This window comes from Mustela lutreola, chromosome 6, assembly GCF_030435805.1.
Source record: "Mustela lutreola isolate mMusLut2 chromosome 6, mMusLut2.pri, whole genome shotgun sequence".
Taxonomy (NCBI): Eukaryota; Metazoa; Chordata; class Mammalia; order Carnivora; family Mustelidae; genus Mustela; species Mustela lutreola.
Window position 1 is genome coordinate 7,387,254 of NC_081295.1, and position 21,106 is coordinate 7,408,359.

The window sequence follows — 21,106 nt, forward strand, 5'->3', positions numbered from 1 at the left end:
CTCAGGGTCCTGGGATCGAGTCCCGCATCGGGCTCTCTGCTCAGCAGGGAGCCTGCTTCCTCCTCTCTCTCTCTCTGCCTGCCTCTCTGCCTACTTGTGATCTCTGTCTGTCAAATAAATAAATAAAATCTTTAAAAAAAATTTATTAATTTGACAGAGTGAGGGCTAGAGAGCACAAGTAAGGGGAGCACTGAGCAGGGAGCCTGATGTGGGGCTTGATCCCAGGTCCCCGGGGAGCTTGATTCTGAGCTGAGGGCAGATACTTAACCAACTGAGCCAACCAGGTGCCCCCCAAAATATTTCTTCATAGTTAAACAAAAATAACACATATCCCCAGACACCATCAAGAAATATTAATTCCAGATTATTAAATCCAGGTCTTGGGAACATGAAATCTTACATAATAGCTGTACCTTCAAGGTTAAAATGAAAAGCATTCCGGTAGTGTCTGGAACTGACGACTTGCTTTATACAGCCTCATGGACAAACGAGATCTGTCACTGCTGCTCTGCTGTTCTGGAAGGTGTCCCCTTGTGGTCACGTTGGGGATCCCGTATAACCATTTCTTTGATCTTTTTAAACACAGGCACCTTTGGCGCGGGGCTCCTCAAGGAAGCGCAGCTGCCTGTGATTGAGAACAAGGTGTGTAATCGCTATGAGTATCTGAATGGAAGAGTCAAATCGACAGAGCTCTGTGCTGGGAATCTGGCTGGAGGCACCGACAGTTGTCAGGTAAGCACCATGTCAGTCTCCCGGCTTGGCCTCTTAGATATTTCAGCCTCCGAACAGCAAATTCTGGAAGGCTTTACCAACTGCAGGCTACCGTCCAAATGCTACCCAGAAAGATTTTAGGTCTGTCCCTGCATCCGGATTGAGATCCCCGAAGGGGATTTCTTGGGCCCTAAGTTTCAGATCGATGGTGAGGGAGGAGTTATGAGCCATCACTGCCACAGCCCACAGGTCCTGTGGGGAGCCGGGACTCATGTGGTAGTCTTTCCAGCAGGGAGCAGGGAGAGTGTGAGACAAAGACCACTTTGCAATTGCTTTGGGGGTTTCATCTGCCTAAGAGAAAGCCTAATGCGGGAAGGGATAAGTATAACATTTACAAGGGAGTTTCTCCCTGGGGACACTAAATGGTGTGGGTTTTGATAAATACATTTTGTTAAGTACTGAATACAGTAGATATTCAAATAATGTATTAATGAGTTCCTTTCTAATTGGAAGAGAATGTTCAAATATTGGGTAAAGTTACACCTGGGTAACAGAAGGATGACATTCCATAATAAAAGGATGGTGGTTTGTTTATTTATTTTTATTTTTCTGTTTTGTTAATTAACGTACAATGTATTATTTGTTTTGGGGGTACAGGTCTGTGATTCATCAGTCTTACACAATTCCTAGCACTCACCATCAGTCTTACACAATTCACAGCACTCACCATCAGTCTTACACAATTCCCAGCACTCACCATCAGTCTTACATAATTCCCAGCACTCACCATCAGTCTTACACAATTCACAGCACTCACCATCAGTCTTACACAATTCACAGCACTCACCATCAGTCTTACACAATTCACAGCACTCACCATCAGTCTTACACAATTCCCAGCACTCACCGTCAGTCTTACACAATTCCCAGCACTCACCGTCAGTCTTACACAATTCCCAGCACTCACCGTCAGTCTTACACAATTCACAGCACTCACCGTCAGTCTTACACAATTCCCAGCACTCACCGTCAGTCTTACACAATTCCCAGCACTCACCGTCAGTCTTACACAATTCCCAGCACTCACCGTAGCACACGCCCTCCCTGATGCTCTTAACTCAGCCACCCTATCCCTGCCCACCCCCCACCAGTAGTCCTCAGTTTGTCTCTTGGGCTTAAGAGTCTCTTACGGTTTGTCTCCCTCCTTGGTTCCATCTTGTTTCATTTTTCCCCTCTTCCCCCCCCACCAACGAACCCCCACTCTGCCTCTCAAATTCCTCATAATCAAAGAGATCATGTGATAATTGTCTTTCTATGATTGACTTATTTCACTCAGCATAGTACCCTCTAGTTCTATCCACGTCATTGCAAATGGCAAGATTTCATTTCTTTTGATGGCTGCATAGTATTCCATTGTGTATATATACCACATCTTCTTGATCCATTCATCTGTTGGTGGACATCTAGGTTCTTTCCATAGTTTAGCTATCATGGACATTGCTGCTATAAACATTGGGTGCACGTGCCCCTTTGGACCACTACATTTATATCTTTAGTGTGAATACCCAGTAGTGCGATTCCTGGGTCATAGGGTAGCTCTATTTTCAACTTTTTAAAGAACCTCTATACTGTTTTCCAGAGTGGCTGCACCAGCTTGCATTCCCATCAACAATGTAGGAGTGTTCCTTGCGGTTTAATCTTCACGTGTTTTTTTTTTTTCCCCCTTCTCTGTATAGGGTGACAGTGGAGGGCCTCTGGTTTGCTTTGAGAAGGACAAGTACATTTTACAAGGAGTCACTTCGTGGGGTCTTGGCTGTGCCCGCCCCAATAAGCCTGGTGTCTATGTTCGTGTTTCAAGGTTTGTTACTTGGATTGAAGGAATAATGAGAAATAATTAAGTGAATGGGAGACAGAGTGATTCCCCGACATATCTAGAAGCTGGAACACGGGTAGGGAAGTCGGCGTGCTCAGAAATCATTGACCGTAATCAAACTAAGGCACTGTACTTATGCCATCCACTGCCAAACCTCAACGTATTTTAGTATTGTTGCAGATAAGTTTTCCCCACCCGTGGACTGTTGCATACTGTAATAATAAAGTAACACATCTATAACATTTGTTGAAAATAAACTCTGTCCTTCTTTTGATTTAATTTTTTTGAACTTCATAGTTTTCATGTTCTTTGTTTATACTACCAGTTTTAAATAACGTACCTCTCATAGATGTAGGTGATTTCTCTCTTTCTCATAAGGCATAGTTCCAAAAAAGAACCAAGAAGCCTGTAAGATCATAGAGAAGGGAACAGAGAAGTCCCGTAAATCACCCATATATTCACCTTGTCTGTGAAAGATGGCTTGACATACATCTTTTAAGGTCTTTATCCTGGCACTGAGATGAAGGGACGAATGTTTTCAGAGCTGCAACATGTATGGGGAGTCATGAGAACAAATTCTATTCTTGGGAATGAAATGTGTTACTGATGACTTGACGTGAGCCCAGCACAGGGGATGCTGGGCAGAAAGCTGTACGCCGTGCAGGGAACAGGCATTACAAGTGTAATACAAGAGCAGTAGAGAGGCTGAGTGCTATTCTGGGTCACGTCTGAATCCAGGAATGGGACCAAGAGCCCGTGAAGGAACAACGAACATAAATTGAAGGTGGATGGTTTAATTTCCTTCGCTAATTGGCTGCCCAGATAGGAAATACACATGGTCACGTGGGGACAGTTTTCCAGTGACAGTGTTCAGCAGGAAGAGAGAGAAAAGACAACGAAGTTACTTGACAATTGAAAACTCTTTATTGTTACCAGAACCAAAATACCAATTCAGGGTACAGCTCCAAGGTGAGCGTATCAAGGAGGAACAGCCATCTTACAGCAAAGAGGGCTGCAAAGAGAGAGAAAACGTGCGTGCCCGCGGATAAGGGGTGACTGCAGCGCGAAGTCCTCAAAGAGTGGTGCTTATTTCACTGAAAAGTCAAACATTCATACTCAGTTCCGTTGTGCTTTAAGGATTAAAATCTTAGTTTGCAATCGGCACCCACATCGTACATAATTGTCGTGTTCGTGTAGGATTTTCTTCTTTGTTGGCCAGATTTCCCTTGGTGCCCGTTTTGCTGTCCACACAAAATAGTTCATTACAAAAATCTGCATGAGATATATACTGAGTCTGAAAATACAAGAGATGTACCAGATAAAGCAGAACAACAGAAAAAAGAGCATATTTGCATGGTAGCTCCACATTTCAAGTCTCCGTAACAAAACAAAGATCAGATCCCTCCTATTAGTGTCTGTAACATCACTTACAAAGCTTCTGCTAATTCTTTTATGCGTGGATATAACTGACCTTCCTTTTAAATTAAAATGTAAGCTTCTTCCCAAGACAGGTTAAAAGGGTCAAGATTGAAAAGGGTCGAGATTGAACAGTCCATGTTTTTCACTCTTGACCACGGGCAGCGCCCTAGAACTGAACTCACACGTACGAGATAAATAACCCTTTAAGATCAAAATTAAGACCCATGAAATCATAGTTCATGGATTTCATTCTGTAAAGAACTGAGTGTGGCTTTAGATGTTCACGAAGGCAGGACCCAAACTCTCCCGACGGTCATCGCATGCCCAAAACCGATGGAAGAAATAATAGAGCCAAATATTCGAATTGGACGGATGATTTTGTTGCTAATTACAGAGTCAGGCTTGAAGACGCCAGATGCCATGGTGGCTTACAGAGCTCGAAGCAAGAAGAGAAAGGAAAGGCTCAGTATCGTGTGGCCCAAGGTTCTTCAATTCAGCCTCTTCGTGAACGGAATTTTCAGATCTTCAACCTTCCCCCAATCTTCAGAGCTCTCCAGTCAGAGCTTTAGTCCCTCGCTCAGGTCTGATGAACCCATCGCTGCATCCTGTTCCCAGAACCCCACTTGGCAACATCTTGCCTCCGTGACGGAGTGAGCAGCCGTGAGAATTCAGGGAAGGCTTCTCTTGTCCATCTATCCCTGACTGGGTCAGAGACACAGCTCCAGCTTCAGAGGAAAACTCAGGCAGCGATGTCCACACAACAGGCTCTTGTCTTTGCTAAACCAGCCACACACCGTGTTCCCAGAAACGTCAATAGCACTCTAAATCCTAATTCATCCCACATTATATAAAAATACTCTGGATAGTTTGAATGTCTTTGTACAGGACGACAAACACTTGGAGCCACACAGCCTGACGTAGCTGAAATGGACACACACGTGTCTGCAAGGCACATCGGTTCCTTGGGAGAGGTCAACCCAAAGAGCTCCTTCCTTTCGTCTTTGGCAGCGGGCCTCAAAGGTGAGAGCTGGACACTTGAGTTTTCTTTTTCCTGCCACATTTATAGGAATATGGACTATGAAAACAAGGAGAAAAAGAAAGTCCTTATGAAATGTCATACAACTCATTCCAATAGAGTTTTCTTGCTACTACTCAACGTTACAGCTGCTTTTCATGAAACACACTCATGCATAAACACACAATTCAAAGGTAGCGAAAGTGACGGTCTCCTTGGTTTTTCTTTTCTCTCTTTTTTAACCTGTTTTTGGTCGCTAGGCAGGGGTTAAGTAGCATTACAGCATCTGCGTTCTTTAGACGGGATGCCACTCACCGTGACATGGCCCCCAAGCTCGAATGCAAACCAAGCAATTGTCTAGGAAGACACAGTTAGCAAAAGGTTCCTCTTTTCTGGAGGAGGCAGGATCTTACAACGGTATAACACACAAGAGGAGTCCACACAGTTTTAACACCTTTTATACATTTCTTAATTTTGGTTGGCAAAATGGCAAGATCTTAAAGAGAATCTTCCATCTCACTCCGAATTTCAGGTAGCATTGTTCTAGGGTGAAAAATAGAGCTTTGGGTGAGAAATAAGCCATTATTCGTCACTCGATTTCCAAGCAAGCTGTGGAATCTGGATGACTTCCTGGGGCAAAGGTCCCCTTGTCCTCTGACTGGCCAGTCCTATTATAAGTCAACTGGTGAGAATGAGCTGATGGTTTTATTTTAAATACATTAAGTTTTTCTTAGGAAAGTTCTGCGATCATATAGGCACTTTAAAAATGTCAGCATCTACTCTGTCCTCCATCTACGAGTGAACAGCCATGAAGTTATTCACAGTTCCAGTCTTCTTATAAATATTTTTGACGCAATAATTTTTAAAGTTCAGGGATCCACGTCCTCAATTTCTAGGTCTTTATTTAGACAGCCGATTTTATTTTTTTATTTTTTTATTTTTTAAAGATTTTATTTATTTACTTGAGAGAGAGACAGTGAGAGAGAGCATGAACGAGGAGAAGGTCAGAGAGAGAAGCAGACTCCCCATGGAGCTGGGAGCCCGATGCGGGACTCGATCCCGGGACTCCAGGATCATGACCTGAGCCGAAGGCAGTCGTCCAACCAACTGAGCCACCCAGGCGTCCCAGCCGATTTTATTTTAAAAGTTAGCTGTTACATTATTTTTTGAATTATGCAGATAATACAAGGCCATGGGTTGTAATTAGAAAATAAATAATACGAAAGCCTACAGAGTGTAAAAGTGATGTCTTCTTCCCAACTCACTTCTATCCTCAGCGGGTCTATATTACATTATTAGATCTTTTGCTACACATTCTCATATCCATATCTACTCTTCCTCTTTTTGTTACGAAGCATTTTAAGCAGAGGAAATTAGAATTTGCGTTCTGTGAATTTCTGTTGATATAATTCTTCATGTTTATGTACTGGTTGGGTATTAACCTTCCTTGCACATGAGTTAGATGCTCTCTCTCTCTCTCATAATCTCTCCCTCTCTTTCCTTCCCGGTCTTCTGTCTCCTTTATCCATCCATCCACCCATCCGCCTAGCCGTCATCTCTCTCTCTTCCCATCTAGCTACAGAGAAAGCTTCCTATTGTTTCGATTTTTTAATAATTACTATAACATACTGTTCAGCAACTTTTCACTTTGGGACCCATCGTGAAGACGCGACCGTGTCATTCCACACAGATACATCTCAATTCTTCTAACCTCGACATCGTCACCCACAGCAGGAACACATTAGAATTTCCATCACCCGTCGCCTACTGATGCACACGTCCGTTCCCTCTCCTTTCCTTTCGCTGTCCTTCTCTGTAGATTGTTTCTGAGCTTTAACACCTTACTTAGAAATGTTTCCCTCTTCCTAACCACATTTAAAAAATAATACACATTCTTTTATGGCTATTCTCTTTTTATATTAGCCTACCTTTCCTTTCCCCCAAAGATTATTTATTTATTTATTTATTTGAGAACACGCGCGCGAGAGAGTCAGAGAGAGAGATCACGAAGCAGACTCCCCACTAAGCAGGCAGCCTGATGCCGGGACTCCACCCCAGGACCGTGGGATCATGACCTGAGCTGAGGGCAGACGGTTCACCAACTGAGCCACCCAGACACCCCTTACGTTAACTTCCTAAATCAACTTTGAGTTTTCGGCCTAGGATGTGAGTTGGGAATTGATATTACTCCCCTCCCCATGAGTGTTCCATTTTCTCCATGTATTTTTTTCCCCAGGAGTTTGAAATGCTGCTTTTATTTAAGATGCACTGAAATTTATACAATACCTGCCAAGTTTTTCTACATCATCCACTGTTTCTGGCAAGGCAATACCCTTGGTTTCGGGCAAAAGCATCACGAGCCCACCACACACGGATGCCAGGACACCTAGGGAACAGGGAGCGGCAGGAGAGCGTCAGGAAGGCACGGCCAGTGACCCCCTCCCCGGCCACCTTGCAGCAGCTGTGCTCACTCACTGTAACCAGCCCTCGCCAGCCGCAGCCCTCGGGGCACCCTCACCGCACCCTCCCCAGCTCTCCGGCTCCGGCTCTCCTCTGCCGCTATGGGAAGTGTTCCCTCCCTTCCTGGGAGGCCGGGCAGCCCCACCACCCCCTCCTTGGAGGCTGGGCAGCCCCACCATCCTGGCACTCTCCGCACATCCATTCCTTCACTCCCCAAACAGTCACGTTCCGGGTGCTTCAGTGCCGACCCCTCAGAGAAGACCCCACCTTCTGCCTCTCCAGGACATGGCAGCCACCAGATAGGCATCCCTCGGTCTCCTTTTCCCGGCCACGAGCTTGACTGCCTGCTCTCCCCTCCTTTCCTTACTGGGTCACGTCACACAGTCTGACTTGTCCCCGCTGCACCCCCCCCCCCCATCTCTCAGAGTCTTTCTGGGCTTCTCCATGGACCCAGGAACCCTCAGGCTCCAGCTGCTGGAAGCACCGAAGGGGACGGAGCCTCTCATCGGCGGGGCCCTTCTCCCCACCTGGCGGGGTCCTCCAGTTACCATCCCCCCCCTTCGCTGGTCTTTAGAGCAGAAATTCGGGAAGCATCCTCCCCCACTCTGCCCACTTATGCTGCTGAATGTTTACCGACCAGCTCTCCAGAAGATAAAGCCTCAACGCACAGCATTTGCCAATTTCCATGGTGCAAGGGCTCTCCCCGGGGACACCCCGAGCTAGTGCCCCGACATCACCACACGAGGCGCTGGGAAGGGCCGTGCAGTGATGCCCTGTGTCTGGCATTTCCTTCAGAAGGATATACTCGGCAAAAATCACCCTCAGGTGAGATGTAAATGGGTTTGGGGTATTTATTACCTGTTTTTAACCTATTTGAGATATGTGTTTTAATAATGGCTAAGTTAACCACTGGGCTCCAACACTCCTGAAAACTTCACAACTGGCCTTGGCAGGTGGGTGCCACCAGCTCGAGCACCGGCACTCACCGCCGCGGGCCAGGCTTCTCCTCTGCCTGCTCTCTCTTGCCCCTGAGCTCCTGCCCTCCTCCCGTGAGCTCCAGAGACACAGGCTCTGCCTCTGGGGCCCGGCAGTCTCCCCTTTCCCAGCCGGGAGCCCAGCCTCACACCTTCCTCTGGCTCAAGCAAGCCCCCTCAGTCATCCCTCTCGCTGGTTTTACTTTACTTTATTTCCCGAATCTCTCCATGCCCAGCACTCCCTGTGGCATCCCCTTGGCCCCGCTGCCGTGAGCCCTGACCTGATTACCTGGCTGACGACCGGCACTGTCCCCGTCCAACCTACTGGCGGATGGGCCATCAGAGCCAGCCTTCTACAATGCAAACCTAGCACTGTGAATCCCAGCTTAGAGCTCTTAGCTTCCATGATTGTTTGGATAAAGAGCAAATCGCAGAGCTAGGAAGACCACGATCTGGCTCACGGCGTCACCTCCCATCCTGGCCCCACCGCACACACTGCCTCAGTCCTCTAACTGGCCTTCCCACTGCCTGGAGCCCCGGCCACACTCCCCACGTGGCCAGTTTCTACTCGTCTCCGATCTCAACTAGACATCCTTCCTTCCTCCTTGGCTCAGGCAGGTGGGGAGTCCCTGTGTTACGCACCTCCAGCGGCTCTGCTTTCGGTATTTATCACACTGTGATGTGACCAAAGGTTTAGAAGAGTAGCTCTCTTCCCGGCCGAGATTGGACTCCCCGACCACTTGGTCTTGGTTGAACAATGGCACCCTTTGTTTTTCCGTGCTGGCCCGAGAATCGACACTGAGCTAATTTTTTAGATCCCATGAAATAATTTGGAAATAATCTTGTGCTGAATTTGGTGGTGTCCAGTGGTTAGAAGCATTACTATCCCTGGCTAGCACCATTGGGAATTTTGCATTACTCAGGATGTATGGCCTCATGGACTCGATATTTTCATTATAATTTAAACTGCAGAGCAACAAGTGAAAAACATAAAACATTCTCTACCAGGAGTGAGGACATGGAGGTGGTGGAAAGATAGGTGAGAAAGGGACCCCCAGGTCCTTCCTTGCCAAGGAAGGGCAGAGGCAGGTAGGAGACCCAGGCAGAAAGGTTGGAGCAGCACCCAAGAAGCACTGGACTGCGTTATCCTGAGCCCCCTGCCCCTAAACTTTGGTTCTGTCCCCTCGTGCGGCCTGTGGAGGTTGGAGCGGGAAGGAGGGTATGAACCCGGGGGCCAGAACAAAGGTTACTGGGTACTCGGGCAAGGGATTCCGTGTCCTCTGTTCTTCCTACACAGCAAGGTCTGCATCCAAGCCAATGAAAATGTGATCTCAAGAGATACAGAACGTTTAAAACTATAATCAGATTTGAGGCTTATTTTGAAACAAACAGAAGGTCCGAGATCATCCCCTGAAAATGATTGGCTCTGTTCCCCAATACCGTAAGACTTTTAGAGCACTGGGCTTTAACTCAGAACCTAAACAAAGGAAGCTAAATGGAACATGATTCATCATGACCCTTTGATAGAAAATAAATTAAAAGCATTTAGGCTTTCACACTGCCATGTCATCAGATGGGAAACTCAAAACTCAAGCAGCTGTCTTTAAAAAATTAAATGATCTCCTTAATAGCAAGCGGAATAATCACCAGCAAGTTCTATTACTACAGGGAATATAGATGAACATATTTAGAAATAACGTATAAAACGAGTTCTTACCAAAGATGATAAGAGGTAGTTCCAGCCAAATGGCCGCCAGCCGGAAGAGCAGAAACGGGGCTATGGTTCCCCCAAAATCACATAAACCTGAGCAAAGAGAAACTCCAAAGTTTCTGCAGGGTAAAAAAATTGTTTTAAATAAAATATATTTAACTATATTCAAGATAAGAAAAATACTCAGATATACAAGTAATAAATTTTAGTAATATTTCTCATTTCTATAGTTTTTTGAAAAAATTTTATTTATTTATTTAACGGAGCCCAAGAGAGAGAGAGAGCACGCGAGAGCAGGGGAACAGCGGCAGAGCAGGCAGAGGAGGAAGCAGGCTCCATGCCGAGCAAGGAGCCCGATGTGGGACTTGATCCTAGGACCCTAGGATCATGACCTGAGCTGACGGCAGTTACTTAACCGACTGAGCCACCCAGGCATCCCCCATTTCTATAGTTTTTAACTCTGAAAATGACTATTCCTCCCACATTCGAAGCAAATTGTTTCCATTCTGTCCCATTTCAAAGGCTGAGTCGCAGTGAAGACCGCGCGGTGGAAACCCTCCCCGCAATGTCTCACTCCCTAGCCCACTCGGCGATGCTGCTGGGCTGACTTGATTCCCTCACCTGACAGTGAGGTGTGCCCACGGGTATTCCCCCAGGTAAGGAGGCCGTTGCAGCCCATGCACACTGTTTCACTCTGTCCTGCATTATTAAATCAGCGGTTCACAGCGGCAAGACGAGGAGTGTGGTCAGAACAGAGGCTGTAGCCTTTGAACAGGATGACGCTGATGCAGACAGTTTTAACCCACATCTAAGCAAGTACTGTAATCACATTATCTGATCCCACAAAACCACAGCCGAGTATGGGTATGGGAAATACTTCTATCAAAAAAATGCGGAACATAGCAATGCAAAAAGCAGCCCTAACTCAAAGCACATCTTCTTTCCTGGCTGAATTCAGCCCTGGCTAACATATCGCCCAGTTAAGGAAACAATTTAATGGCTTTGAAGTCAAAACATTTGGCTGCAGAATTACTTAGGAGAAACAATGACATATAGGTTGGAATTACCGTAATGTTGTTGGGTACAATTCTGAATTTACCAAATAAACAATTTCAAAGGCCATGGTTATCCCTAGTCTTCCCAGGGTAGCAACTGTGGTTCTCAACCAGGGTATTCCTGTGAACACAGAAAATTTGGAAGGAAACAGTTAGGGGTCTGCTTTCAGTAAAATACCACAAATCAACAGAACGCATTTGCTTAGAGATTTTCCCAGGCCCTAAGTCTTTGCCAATTTAAAGCACAAATGACAGATACCTCCTAATATTGTAGCCAAAAAATTTTTTTAAAGATTTTATTTATTTGACAAAGAGAGGGAGAGACAGCGAGAGAGGGAACACAAGCAGGGGGAGGGGAGAGTGAGAAGCAGGCCTCTCGCTGAGCAGGAAGCCTGATGCAGGATTTGATCCCAGGACCCCAGGATCATGACCTGAGCTGAAGGCAGATGCTTAACTGACTGAGCCACCCAAGCGTCCCAGTAGACACGATTATTAGTGTTACTTAAGAGAGATAAGTTTTCAATAATCTCACTCTCCAGAGAATTACTTTTTTTTTTTTTTAAGATTTTATTTATTTATCTGAGAGAGGCCACAAATTGGGGGGGGGGGGAGGAGCAGACTCCCCACTGAGCAGGGAGCTCAACCTGGGGCTCAGTCCCAGGACTCTGAAATCATGACCTGAACCCAAGGCAGAAGCTTAATGACTGAGCCACCCAAGCGCCCTATCATAGCCAAATTTTAACAGCAGCAACCACCAGGATGAGAGCTAATATTTGTGTGCTAGTCGCCTTTCTGAGCAGGGTTAGATGATGGGAATATAATCCAAGAACCGTTTCTTGAATGGCCACTAGACTGAAAACAGTGTTCCAGGCATTGCTTTCCTAGAGGGCCTGACTGCACTGGATGTCTGTCTGGAAGGTAGTCTTCACTTGGGCCTTGAGAACCATTACTGCAGCCTGGTACCCATCTGTCCTCTCTCCGTTCCCACGCCTAGTGATAGCACACAGCATAGCTGTTCCTGCCAGACCAGGAGAAATCTGGACATGAAGCTGGTGTTGGTTTCTGAAGGCTAGCCAAGGCTTTTGAGGACCAGAACCTTTGGAAGGAGACACCTATGCCTTGTGTGATCACTAGAGTATATGTCCCCCATCTTGCTGCTTCCCCCAAGAAATCACCCAGAGGAGACAGCTTCTTAAAAATTAGCTGGTTCCTTCATTTAAAAATGAACTGTTTGAGGGTTGCATTGGTTATATGAGGAAATTCTCCTTTTCTCCACAGTAACTAGTGGAAAAAGCCAAGTGTTCCTCATTCAATATTTTCTTTCTTTCAAGGTTTAAGGGCAGAAGGAGTAAACCATTTTTGCCCTACAAAGTCAGTGCTCTAAATCTCTTGAGGGTCGCGCAGTTTACGCCTTCCTTCTGCAGCGGCCACGGGTGTGAGGACATGTGACCTCACAAATAGGCTCGAGTCTGCTCTCCAAAGCGAGGCGAAGGATGCTCTGACTCCGTCTTTGAAAAGGAAACCTTTCCCTTTTACACCCATACTCATGCTCGCTCCGCACTAAACGGCTCTCTTATGTCCGTGAAGAATGACTGCCCCTTCGTGAACAATGACTTTTTCTTTAAGTGGACACTTAGGCATGGATGCAGAGGAGGACGGGAGAGAATCAAGATCAACAGATGTACGGGCAATCTCTGCGCAAGAGTCAACAACAACCAAACCCCCTCCACCCCTGAAAACTCACTAAACACTACATTGCCTAGGAGGGCGGCACAGAAAAAGAGTTTCAGGTCATTGCTGGGAGGCTCCGGCTTATGACTACAGCACTGCGTTCTGCTTGCACACTGGCTGAGGGCGGACGTCCTGACGGACTTGACGTTTCTCCGGGACGACGGCACCTGCAGCGCTCCCGTATCAACAGCTCCATCAGGGGTGAGGAGTGTCCGCCTTGCGCCCCTGTGCCGGGCTGCCGTCTGCTCTCGGGCACGGAACGGCTGTCAACATGTGTTTTATTTAGGCTTTGCCTTTTCACGAAGGCCAGGGAGGGGGACCAGGAAATGCATTCCGCCCCAGGCCTCCACGAGCAGGTGGGGCCGTGCCAGGGGCCAGGGAACGGAACGTGGCAGCTCTTGCCCAGATTCCCTGGGTCCCAGCCTGACCAGGCCACCTTTCGCTGCTCTCAGGCTGCAAAGAATGTCGCCTGCTATTGTGGAAACAGCTTGATTATCCAGGTTAAGTTCTTAAGTTTTAGGTCTTTTTTTTCCTACCGAATCAAGACAAGTCTGTAAGGGAGTCCCCGCTGACAAGTTCGAGGACAGTTCAAGTTTACGACGGAGGCTGGAACTGTTTGCTGGAAAGAACCACACAGAAACCCAGAAACCAAATGAAAACACACACGTGTGCACATAAAACATGTGATTAGCTCAGTGAAGACAGGTAAATGCCCAGTCAAGTGAGTACAATGTTCAGAAAACGCGTCCACGGAGGCCCGGGAGGAGCCGTGGTTTCTCCTCCACGTGGGCCGGACTCTGAGAGCCTCTCGACTCCTGAGCAGCAGAGGCCACTGTCTAACCACACGGAACTAGAGACCTGGGTGAAATGTGTAATAACACACGAGAACCAGAGGCACGGAGAGTGAACCGAAAGCAGTTTGTTAGGAAGTACAAAGGTTGTGTGACTATCACGTACGCAAACAGAAACTTCCCATCATCCCAGTGATAAGCTGCCTTCATCTTGGAGCGGGGGTAGACACCTTTCGTAGCAATGACGAACACAGGACAATTTACAAATGAGGACCGAGGCTGGCACTCTCTCCACGGAGTCCCGAGAACACAGGGAAAGAAGGTCCCTCTGAATAGGGGTTTGGTCAAGAGACGGGAGATGACTGGGAGTAAGACCGCAAGTTTTGAAAAGTAGGAAACAGGATTTTAAACAAACACCATTTGACGTCTCCTCTGAATGTACCATCTGCTTTGAGTTCTGAAATAAAATGTAGTGAAAATTTGTACTAGAGATGTGTAAATTAAGGTACATTGGCTGGTTTTTCACTTAAGAGAGAAATAAAAGCAAAAGGCAGCCTTTCTGTTTCAAAGGGGGTACTTAACCAGGCGGTTAGGTCTGTAGCCATCCCAAATAAATCCAAATGAAAGACTCAGGCCAGACCACTGTAGACAAAGAAAACCTTCTAGTCTTCCGACTTTAATCAGAGTTCAAAAATGTGGGTCAAAAGCAGTGAGGTTTAAGTGAACGTACAGCCAGAAAGGCTTTCTTTTTCCAGAATCTCATTCTTCAGGCCATAAAAAGTTGTGCTTAGTGGAGGGGAAGCCAGTTAAACTGCTCTCAATAATTTTAGAGCTGATTCCTCTAAAAGGCTAATCAGCATTCTCGGCATGGGCCATCCTCCTGCTCCTGACGTCAAGAATGACTGAGAGGAAAAGTCTTTCTAATGTTAATTCATGAGCCCAAGTAACCAAGTCCAAAAGCTCCCTTCAGGAGAAGGGCTGCCAAAGGAGTGAGAACTGCCCCTAAACTGTGGGTACTCACAAGGAGCATTAAGATGTGAATTTATTCTTGCCCATCACGACTGACATATGACTATCTGGAAATGCACAAACAATCTGCGTCCAGAATAAGAGCGTAATGATTATTTTTCAGGATTGCTGAGAACAATTCTAAAGCTGAAATCAGGAAATGGTATCTTCAAAATAAAACTGATCAGATCACACGGAAAAGTCTGTACTTTGCCTTGCATTTTTCCATATAGGAAAGTGTTCTCTACACAATCGCCTGATTCCCATTCATCTAGTCACTCCAATGTTGGTGCGGGCATATGGTCTAGAATGCTCTCTGGGATCATGTAGAATGCTGCGCACGTCAAAATCACCCCAATCGGTCTGAGCCCAGACAGAATCTTCCAGGGGAACGTTAGACCATGAAATGATGGTCCATCCATAAATCCTTAACCTTTCTCCACCCATAAGTCCTTAACCCATTCCCTAATTTCATGTGCAACAAACACTTCTTACTCCATGTGCCCTGAGAACAGAAGACCTCCTGGTAGGATATTCAACCCCAAATGATACAATGTTAAAGTAAAATGGAAACAACAGTGAAGTCCAGCATCCTCCATTTGTTCCTCTTCTGCTTAAATTGAACACTATCGCCAAGGGCAGAAGTTATGTCCATCTTGTTCACTGCTCTGTTCCTACTCCTAGTTTAGTGGTGGCCACTCATAGATACTAAACAGACACGCATTGACCAATAGATGTTACACAGATTGTCCAGCTCTTAGAAAAATGTTTTAACTCAATGTAGTGGGTTGAATAGTGTTCCCCAAAGTCCATGTCCACCTAGAACCCAGAATGTGAGTGTATTTCTAAACGGGTCTTTGCAGATGTGATAGTTAAGATGCAGAGAAGACAGGGTCCTATGACGATGGGGGCAGACATTGGGATAATGTTCAGGAATGCTTGGGGGGTTACCAGCAACCTCCAGAAGTTAGGAAGATGAGCCTTCAGAGAGAGGCTGGCCCTGTCCACACTGGGATTTCAGACCTCCAGCCTCTGGGACTGCGAGAGAATATATTTCTGTTGTTTCAAGCCCCCCCAGGTCATGACACTTGGTTACTATAGCCCTAAGAAACTAGTATACTTGAGGAAAATGAGATCAGTGTAAATAATCAGTTCTGTTAACCATCGACCAAATCAGTAAGACTGAAGACTTTACATCTTTTTTTAATTTTCTGGTCTGAAGAGGGACATTTTTGTAATTTTATTCAAGTAGGGTTTGGGGACTTCATAAACCATCATATAATTAATAAACTCATCTGTAAATGCCTGTTTTCACTTCCACAATATTATGCCTCCTTTCGTGACCCTCAGATGATTCTCCTAAGAAAAGACAGTCTCTCTGGGGCCGACGCAAGGACTCGGGGAGAACCCGCCCTCTCAGGAACCTCCACCTCGCATGCGTGGCACCTGGAGATAATGAACTTGCTCTGATTCGCACATTCCATAGGACTTGGCAGGGCTTCCCCATCCAGGGCCCACTGTGTCCTGGGGCAGAGATGATGCGGGTTGTACAACCCATGCATCTGGGGGCACGGCCCCCTCTGCAGCAAGCTATGGTCATTGCGCAACCCTGACCTCTGACACATCCCTGAAATCATCCTGTCTCGCCCGGGGCCGGCTGCCATGACACTGATTCCTGCTCTCCACATCCCTCCTCCTCACTGCTACCAGCCAACCTAATGTGACTATGAGGAAGCTCGCAGGGCCATGCCCAAGCTCCTGGCATGGCCTGTGAGGCCAGTCACCGCTGGTGGCAGGCTATCTTTCAGCCCCCTTTTTTTTGGAAACTTGAGCGATAACAGAACGTGTGATCCCAGATCCCTCAAAGATGGCTCATACTTCTGAGAGCCGTGCTCTGCTTTGAAAAAAACATCTCTCCTACCCTTGCCTTCTGTCAAGGGGATTTCTTTTTTCTTTTATAAAGTTTGCTTATTTATTTATTTTTAGTAATCTCTACACCCAAAGTGGGGTTCAAACTCATGACACTGAGATCAGGCTGACTGAGCCAGCCAGGCCCCCCTCTCCAGTACCTCTCTCCTCCTCTTTCATACGCGCCTAGTTCTCGCCTCTGAGTGGTTTCTCCTGACCACTCCATGCATAAGACTCCTTGTACCTATTTTTTTTTTTTAAATCATGTAGAGCCTTCAGAGAGCTTTATTTTTCTGAATCTGGTACAGTTGGCTCCAGAACAACAGGTTTAAACTGTGTGGGTCCACCTACGTGCAGACAGTATTTCCACTACAATGCGGTATATATCTCTTCCTTATGATTTTCTTGGTAACATTTTCTTTTCCCTAACTTCATTGTGAGAATATAGTATATAAGGCATATGACATACAAAATATGTGTTTGTCGACTCTTTTGTTAAAGGTAAGGCTTCTAGATAACAGTAGACTATTAGCAGTTCAGTTTCTGAGGAGTGAAAAGTTCTATGCAGGTTTTTGCTCACGTAATGAGTCAGCACGCCCTACCCCTAATGACAAGGTTTACCTCTAACTAATTCTATTATTTCATTTATCACAGGGAGTTGTGAAAGCATTAAAATATCTATATCAATGTTTATAGCAGCATTATCAACAAAAGCCAAGTTATGGAAAGAGCCCAGATATCCATATGTCCATCAACTGATAAGTGGATAAAGATGTGGGGTGTGTGTGTGTGTGCGTGCGTGTGCGCGCGCGTGCAAGGGAATACTACTCAGCCAGGTAAAAGAATGAAAGAATAAAATCTTGCCATTTGCAATGGTGTAGTTGGAGCTAGAGAGTATAATGCTAAGTGGAATCGGTCAGTCAGAGAAAGACAAATACCATATGATCTCACTTATATGTAGAATTTAAGAAACATAACAATTGAATGTGGGGAGGGGGAAAGAGGCAAGACTAGAAACAGACTCTTAACTATAGAGAACAAACCGAGGGTTGCTGGGGGGAGGGGAGTGAGGGGAGGGGCTCGATGGGTGGTGGGCATTAAGGAGGGCACTTGTGATGCGCACTGGGCGTCCTACGTAAGTGATAGATCACAAAATTCTACATCTCAACGCACTGGGCGTCCTACATAAGTGATAGATCACAAAATTCTACATCTCAAACTAACATTACAATGTATGTTAACTAACTAGAATTTAGTTAGAAGAACTTGGAAGAAAAGCAAATTTTTAAAAATGGAGTATCCATCCTCCTTCCTAGGTTATGAACCTTCTGGAGTCAACAGTTGTCTTCCTTTCTTCCTTTTGTAACCCTGGTATTTTGCATGGGGCCAGCGATACCGCAGGTAATCGGGAAATACAGTAACCATGGTCAAGGACTGCATGCGAGCCAGTTGAATAAAAGTGATCAGTAATAACCTACATCACTATACGCTAGACTCTGCATGACAGCTATTCCATCCATAAATGAACCTAAAGTGGAGAAAACAGAAAAATCTGTAGAACCAATCCCTAAACGCAGAGTCATTACAGCACTTAAGAAGAAAACTGAGTGACATCACTATAGGTTGACCAATACCAGGATATTGAGGGTGGTACATTTTTGAAGGACAAGAAGTTCCCCATTCTTGATTATTTTGATTTAGGACTATTTCGCGTTCTTGAGTGCCTGACAGATCTGGGGGACTATTACCTTCGGGTAAGAATGCAGTGACAAGGCAGGCCACCCCCGCCACTATGTTGCTTCCTGCAAAGGGAAGGCGTCGTCCAAAACGCTCAATGGTCAGTAAGATCAGGAGGGCCGCGGGCAGTTCCACAACTCCTGAGATGAAAAAGTCGATATAGAGGTTGCCTCCTATAATTCCCAGGCGCATGACGAGTCCCTGATACACCACCGCGCTTGTGAACCTGGAGCAACAGTGAAAAACAACGGAGACCAAGTAAGGCATAACTTCAGCCTGCTCCAAAGGAAGGGGCACATTGTAAATTCGATACAAGCTTTTGAGCCCATCACAAGTCAGACTTACCAAGCAAACATAAGAATAAGTGTGCACTTCCTCATTTGGGGAGTCCTCACCAGATCTAAAAAGGATGGGTTACTAACCTCCTCATCTGTAACAGTGATCTATATAAGAGAAGCAGATTTCAGTAGCAAATACAGCAAGACACACCTGCATATTATAGATTTTCATTGACCAGATTCAAAGCCACCAAGTCAAATGATCTGACTGAATCGACCAAAGTCTTTCATGACTACGTCTTAAAACCCGAGAACGGAGAGTTGGATTCCTTTGCCGTCGTAAAAGGTCAGATTCACAAAGATGTGGTTGCTGCAGGAGAGGCTGTTTTGAGGCAAGGAACAGGGGTCCTGTATGTTAATCTCCTCGGACTCACCAGGGACAAAAGGTGTGTTTTAAAGTACAACACATGTGTGCGTTTATTAAACTGGAGAGAACAAATGTAAAAATGGCATAAGCAGCTGGGATCCAAATGAGTGTTTCTTTATTAAATTATCAACCTGATGTTAAATAAGATTGTCTTAAACTCAAGAGCAAGCAGGGCCCCAAAGGTGTCCGTTTGCTTTGGTCTATTTATTTGAATCAAGTGTCTTTTCGATCCTGGAAAATTCAGCTCATCTCTATTTGGTCATCCAAGAAGTTGGTCTTTTCTTTCACTGCATGAAACAAATATTGCTGGTGCTTATGATTTAGAAGGCACTATAAGGGAAACAAAGCCAAAAAGCAGGTACTTTGTCAGTCACCGAGGCTAAGCACGACACTGGATGAGATCAACAAAGCTTGGTATCTCCTGTCTGCTTGCCTCAGGGATGGTCCCAAGCAAAAGAAGACTGCCAAGTCAATGCCTTTGGATCACCTTGTCTCCCAATACCGGAATCTCTTCTATCCCAAGATACGTATGTTTCACATTTTAACCTTTCCTAAATTGGGATGAATACAACTGAGCTGAAAAGAAAACAGTACGTTTAATAATATGTTTCAGAGCATGGTTTTTCTTACTTAGTGGTACATAAAATGACGGGTCTTACAATCAATAGGGCCTTAGAGTCAGTGACACAACACTAGTTTCCATGATAAGGCCTCCGGGAGACTGCTCATTGGTTCTACCATCCATTCTTTCTTTCTCCCTTTTGATAACAGAATCCACCGAATTTCAGTTTGGCACGTGGATACCTCGCCAAGTCACATCTTCTAGCCTCTCCTTCAACTATGGGCAGCCCTTTGATTAAGCTCTCAGTAATGAGGTGGGAACAAAAGCCAGGTACGCAGGTTCTAGATCCAATCCTTTAAAAAAGAATGACTTTTCTCTTTATTCACTGCCTTCCCTCTCCTAAGGGATGGAAGGAGATGCTGGTGAATTAGCTTTTCCTTGACAACCTGTTGCAGGTAGCAGTTGTGGAAACAAGATAACTGGAACCTGGGTCCTGGAGGCACTCAGGGACCAGAGCTGCCTTCTAGTGCTGGGCTGCTTACCTCTGGGTGAGCACGTTCAAGAGAAAGACACTTCCCTTCCTTCCTTCCTTCCCTCCCTCCTTGCTTTTTCTTTCTTTCTTTCTTCCTTTGTTTTTCTTTGGTCATTATATTTTTGGGGTCTCTGTTTCAGCAGCAAGTTGACCTGTACTCTAAATGAATACAATGTTTATGAAAATGTTCCCCAATCTCCTTTTCTAAATTCTAAGAATTTTTAAGACCTTTGCCGCTCCAAAAATAAGGCAGAAATACCAAAAATGAAAGAACTTCGGGTATTACAACAACGTATCATTATATGGTTGGTTATCAAAATGTTTTCCACAATTACTCTCCTATCTTGTCCATGTCAAAGTAATTCACTTCTGCCTGGGTGTCTCAGTCAGTTAAGTGTCTGCCTTCTGTTCAGATCATGATCCCAGAGTCCCAGCATTGAACCCCCCATTGGGCTCCCTGCTCAGTGGGGAGTCTGCTTCTCCCTCTGCCCCTCGCCCTGACTCGTTCTCTCTTTCTCTCTCTCAAATAAATAAATAAAATCTTCTTTAAAAAAAAAAAGGTTCATTTCTAAAAAGCATGTAATACTTGTTGGATTCTGGGCTTACATGGATTATTTCATTTGATTCTCTCAAAATCCTCCAAAGTTATCAATCCTGTTTTATAAATAAGAAAAACGAGGCTCAGGACTTGAAGGGTTAACGGGAAGGCGGTTGAGCCGGGATCTGCAATCAGGCAGTTGATAGGGACCCTTTATTCTTACTGATCACATCGCTACTGAATGGATTCGAGGCTTTTTTAGAAAACTTCCGTGTAGCTGATGGTCACTTCCTTTTCCAGGAAGGATGTTACACATTTGGCCAAAAAGCTAACCTTTAGTTAAAACATAATTTTATGGAAACGTTGGATTTGACTA

The 21,106-nt window shown here is 45.5% G+C and overlaps 2 protein-coding genes across 2 annotated transcripts in view; one reads left to right on the forward strand and one right to left on the reverse strand.

Moving 5' to 3' along the window:
- Positions 1 to 2,863, forward strand: part of PLG (plasminogen) — a 37,855-nt gene extending 34,992 nt beyond the window's left edge. The window contains exons 18-19 of the mRNA XM_059176607.1: positions 587 to 732; positions 2,448 to 2,863. Of these exons, the coding sequence (XP_059032590.1) occupies positions 587 to 732; positions 2,448 to 2,609 (308 nt within the window). The 3' untranslated portion in view covers positions 2,610 to 2,863. The remainder of the gene's footprint in view (positions 1 to 586; positions 733 to 2,447) is intronic.
- Positions 2,864 to 3,485: 622 nt separating this feature from the next.
- The window catches only part of SLC22A3 (solute carrier family 22 member 3), an 89,096-nt gene continuing 71,475 nt past the window's right edge, over positions 3,486 to 21,106 (reverse strand). Inside the window, exons 6-11 of the mRNA XM_059176608.1 lie at positions 18,739 to 18,836; positions 18,405 to 18,619; positions 11,231 to 11,339; positions 10,170 to 10,282; positions 7,305 to 7,404; positions 3,486 to 5,078 (exon numbers count right to left, since the gene is read on the reverse strand). Coding sequence (XP_059032591.1) covers positions 5,018 to 5,078; positions 7,305 to 7,404; positions 10,170 to 10,282; positions 11,231 to 11,339; positions 18,405 to 18,619; positions 18,739 to 18,836 — 696 coding nt within the window. The 3' untranslated portion in view covers positions 3,486 to 5,017. The remainder of the gene's footprint in view (positions 5,079 to 7,304; positions 7,405 to 10,169; positions 10,283 to 11,230; positions 11,340 to 18,404; positions 18,620 to 18,738; positions 18,837 to 21,106) is intronic.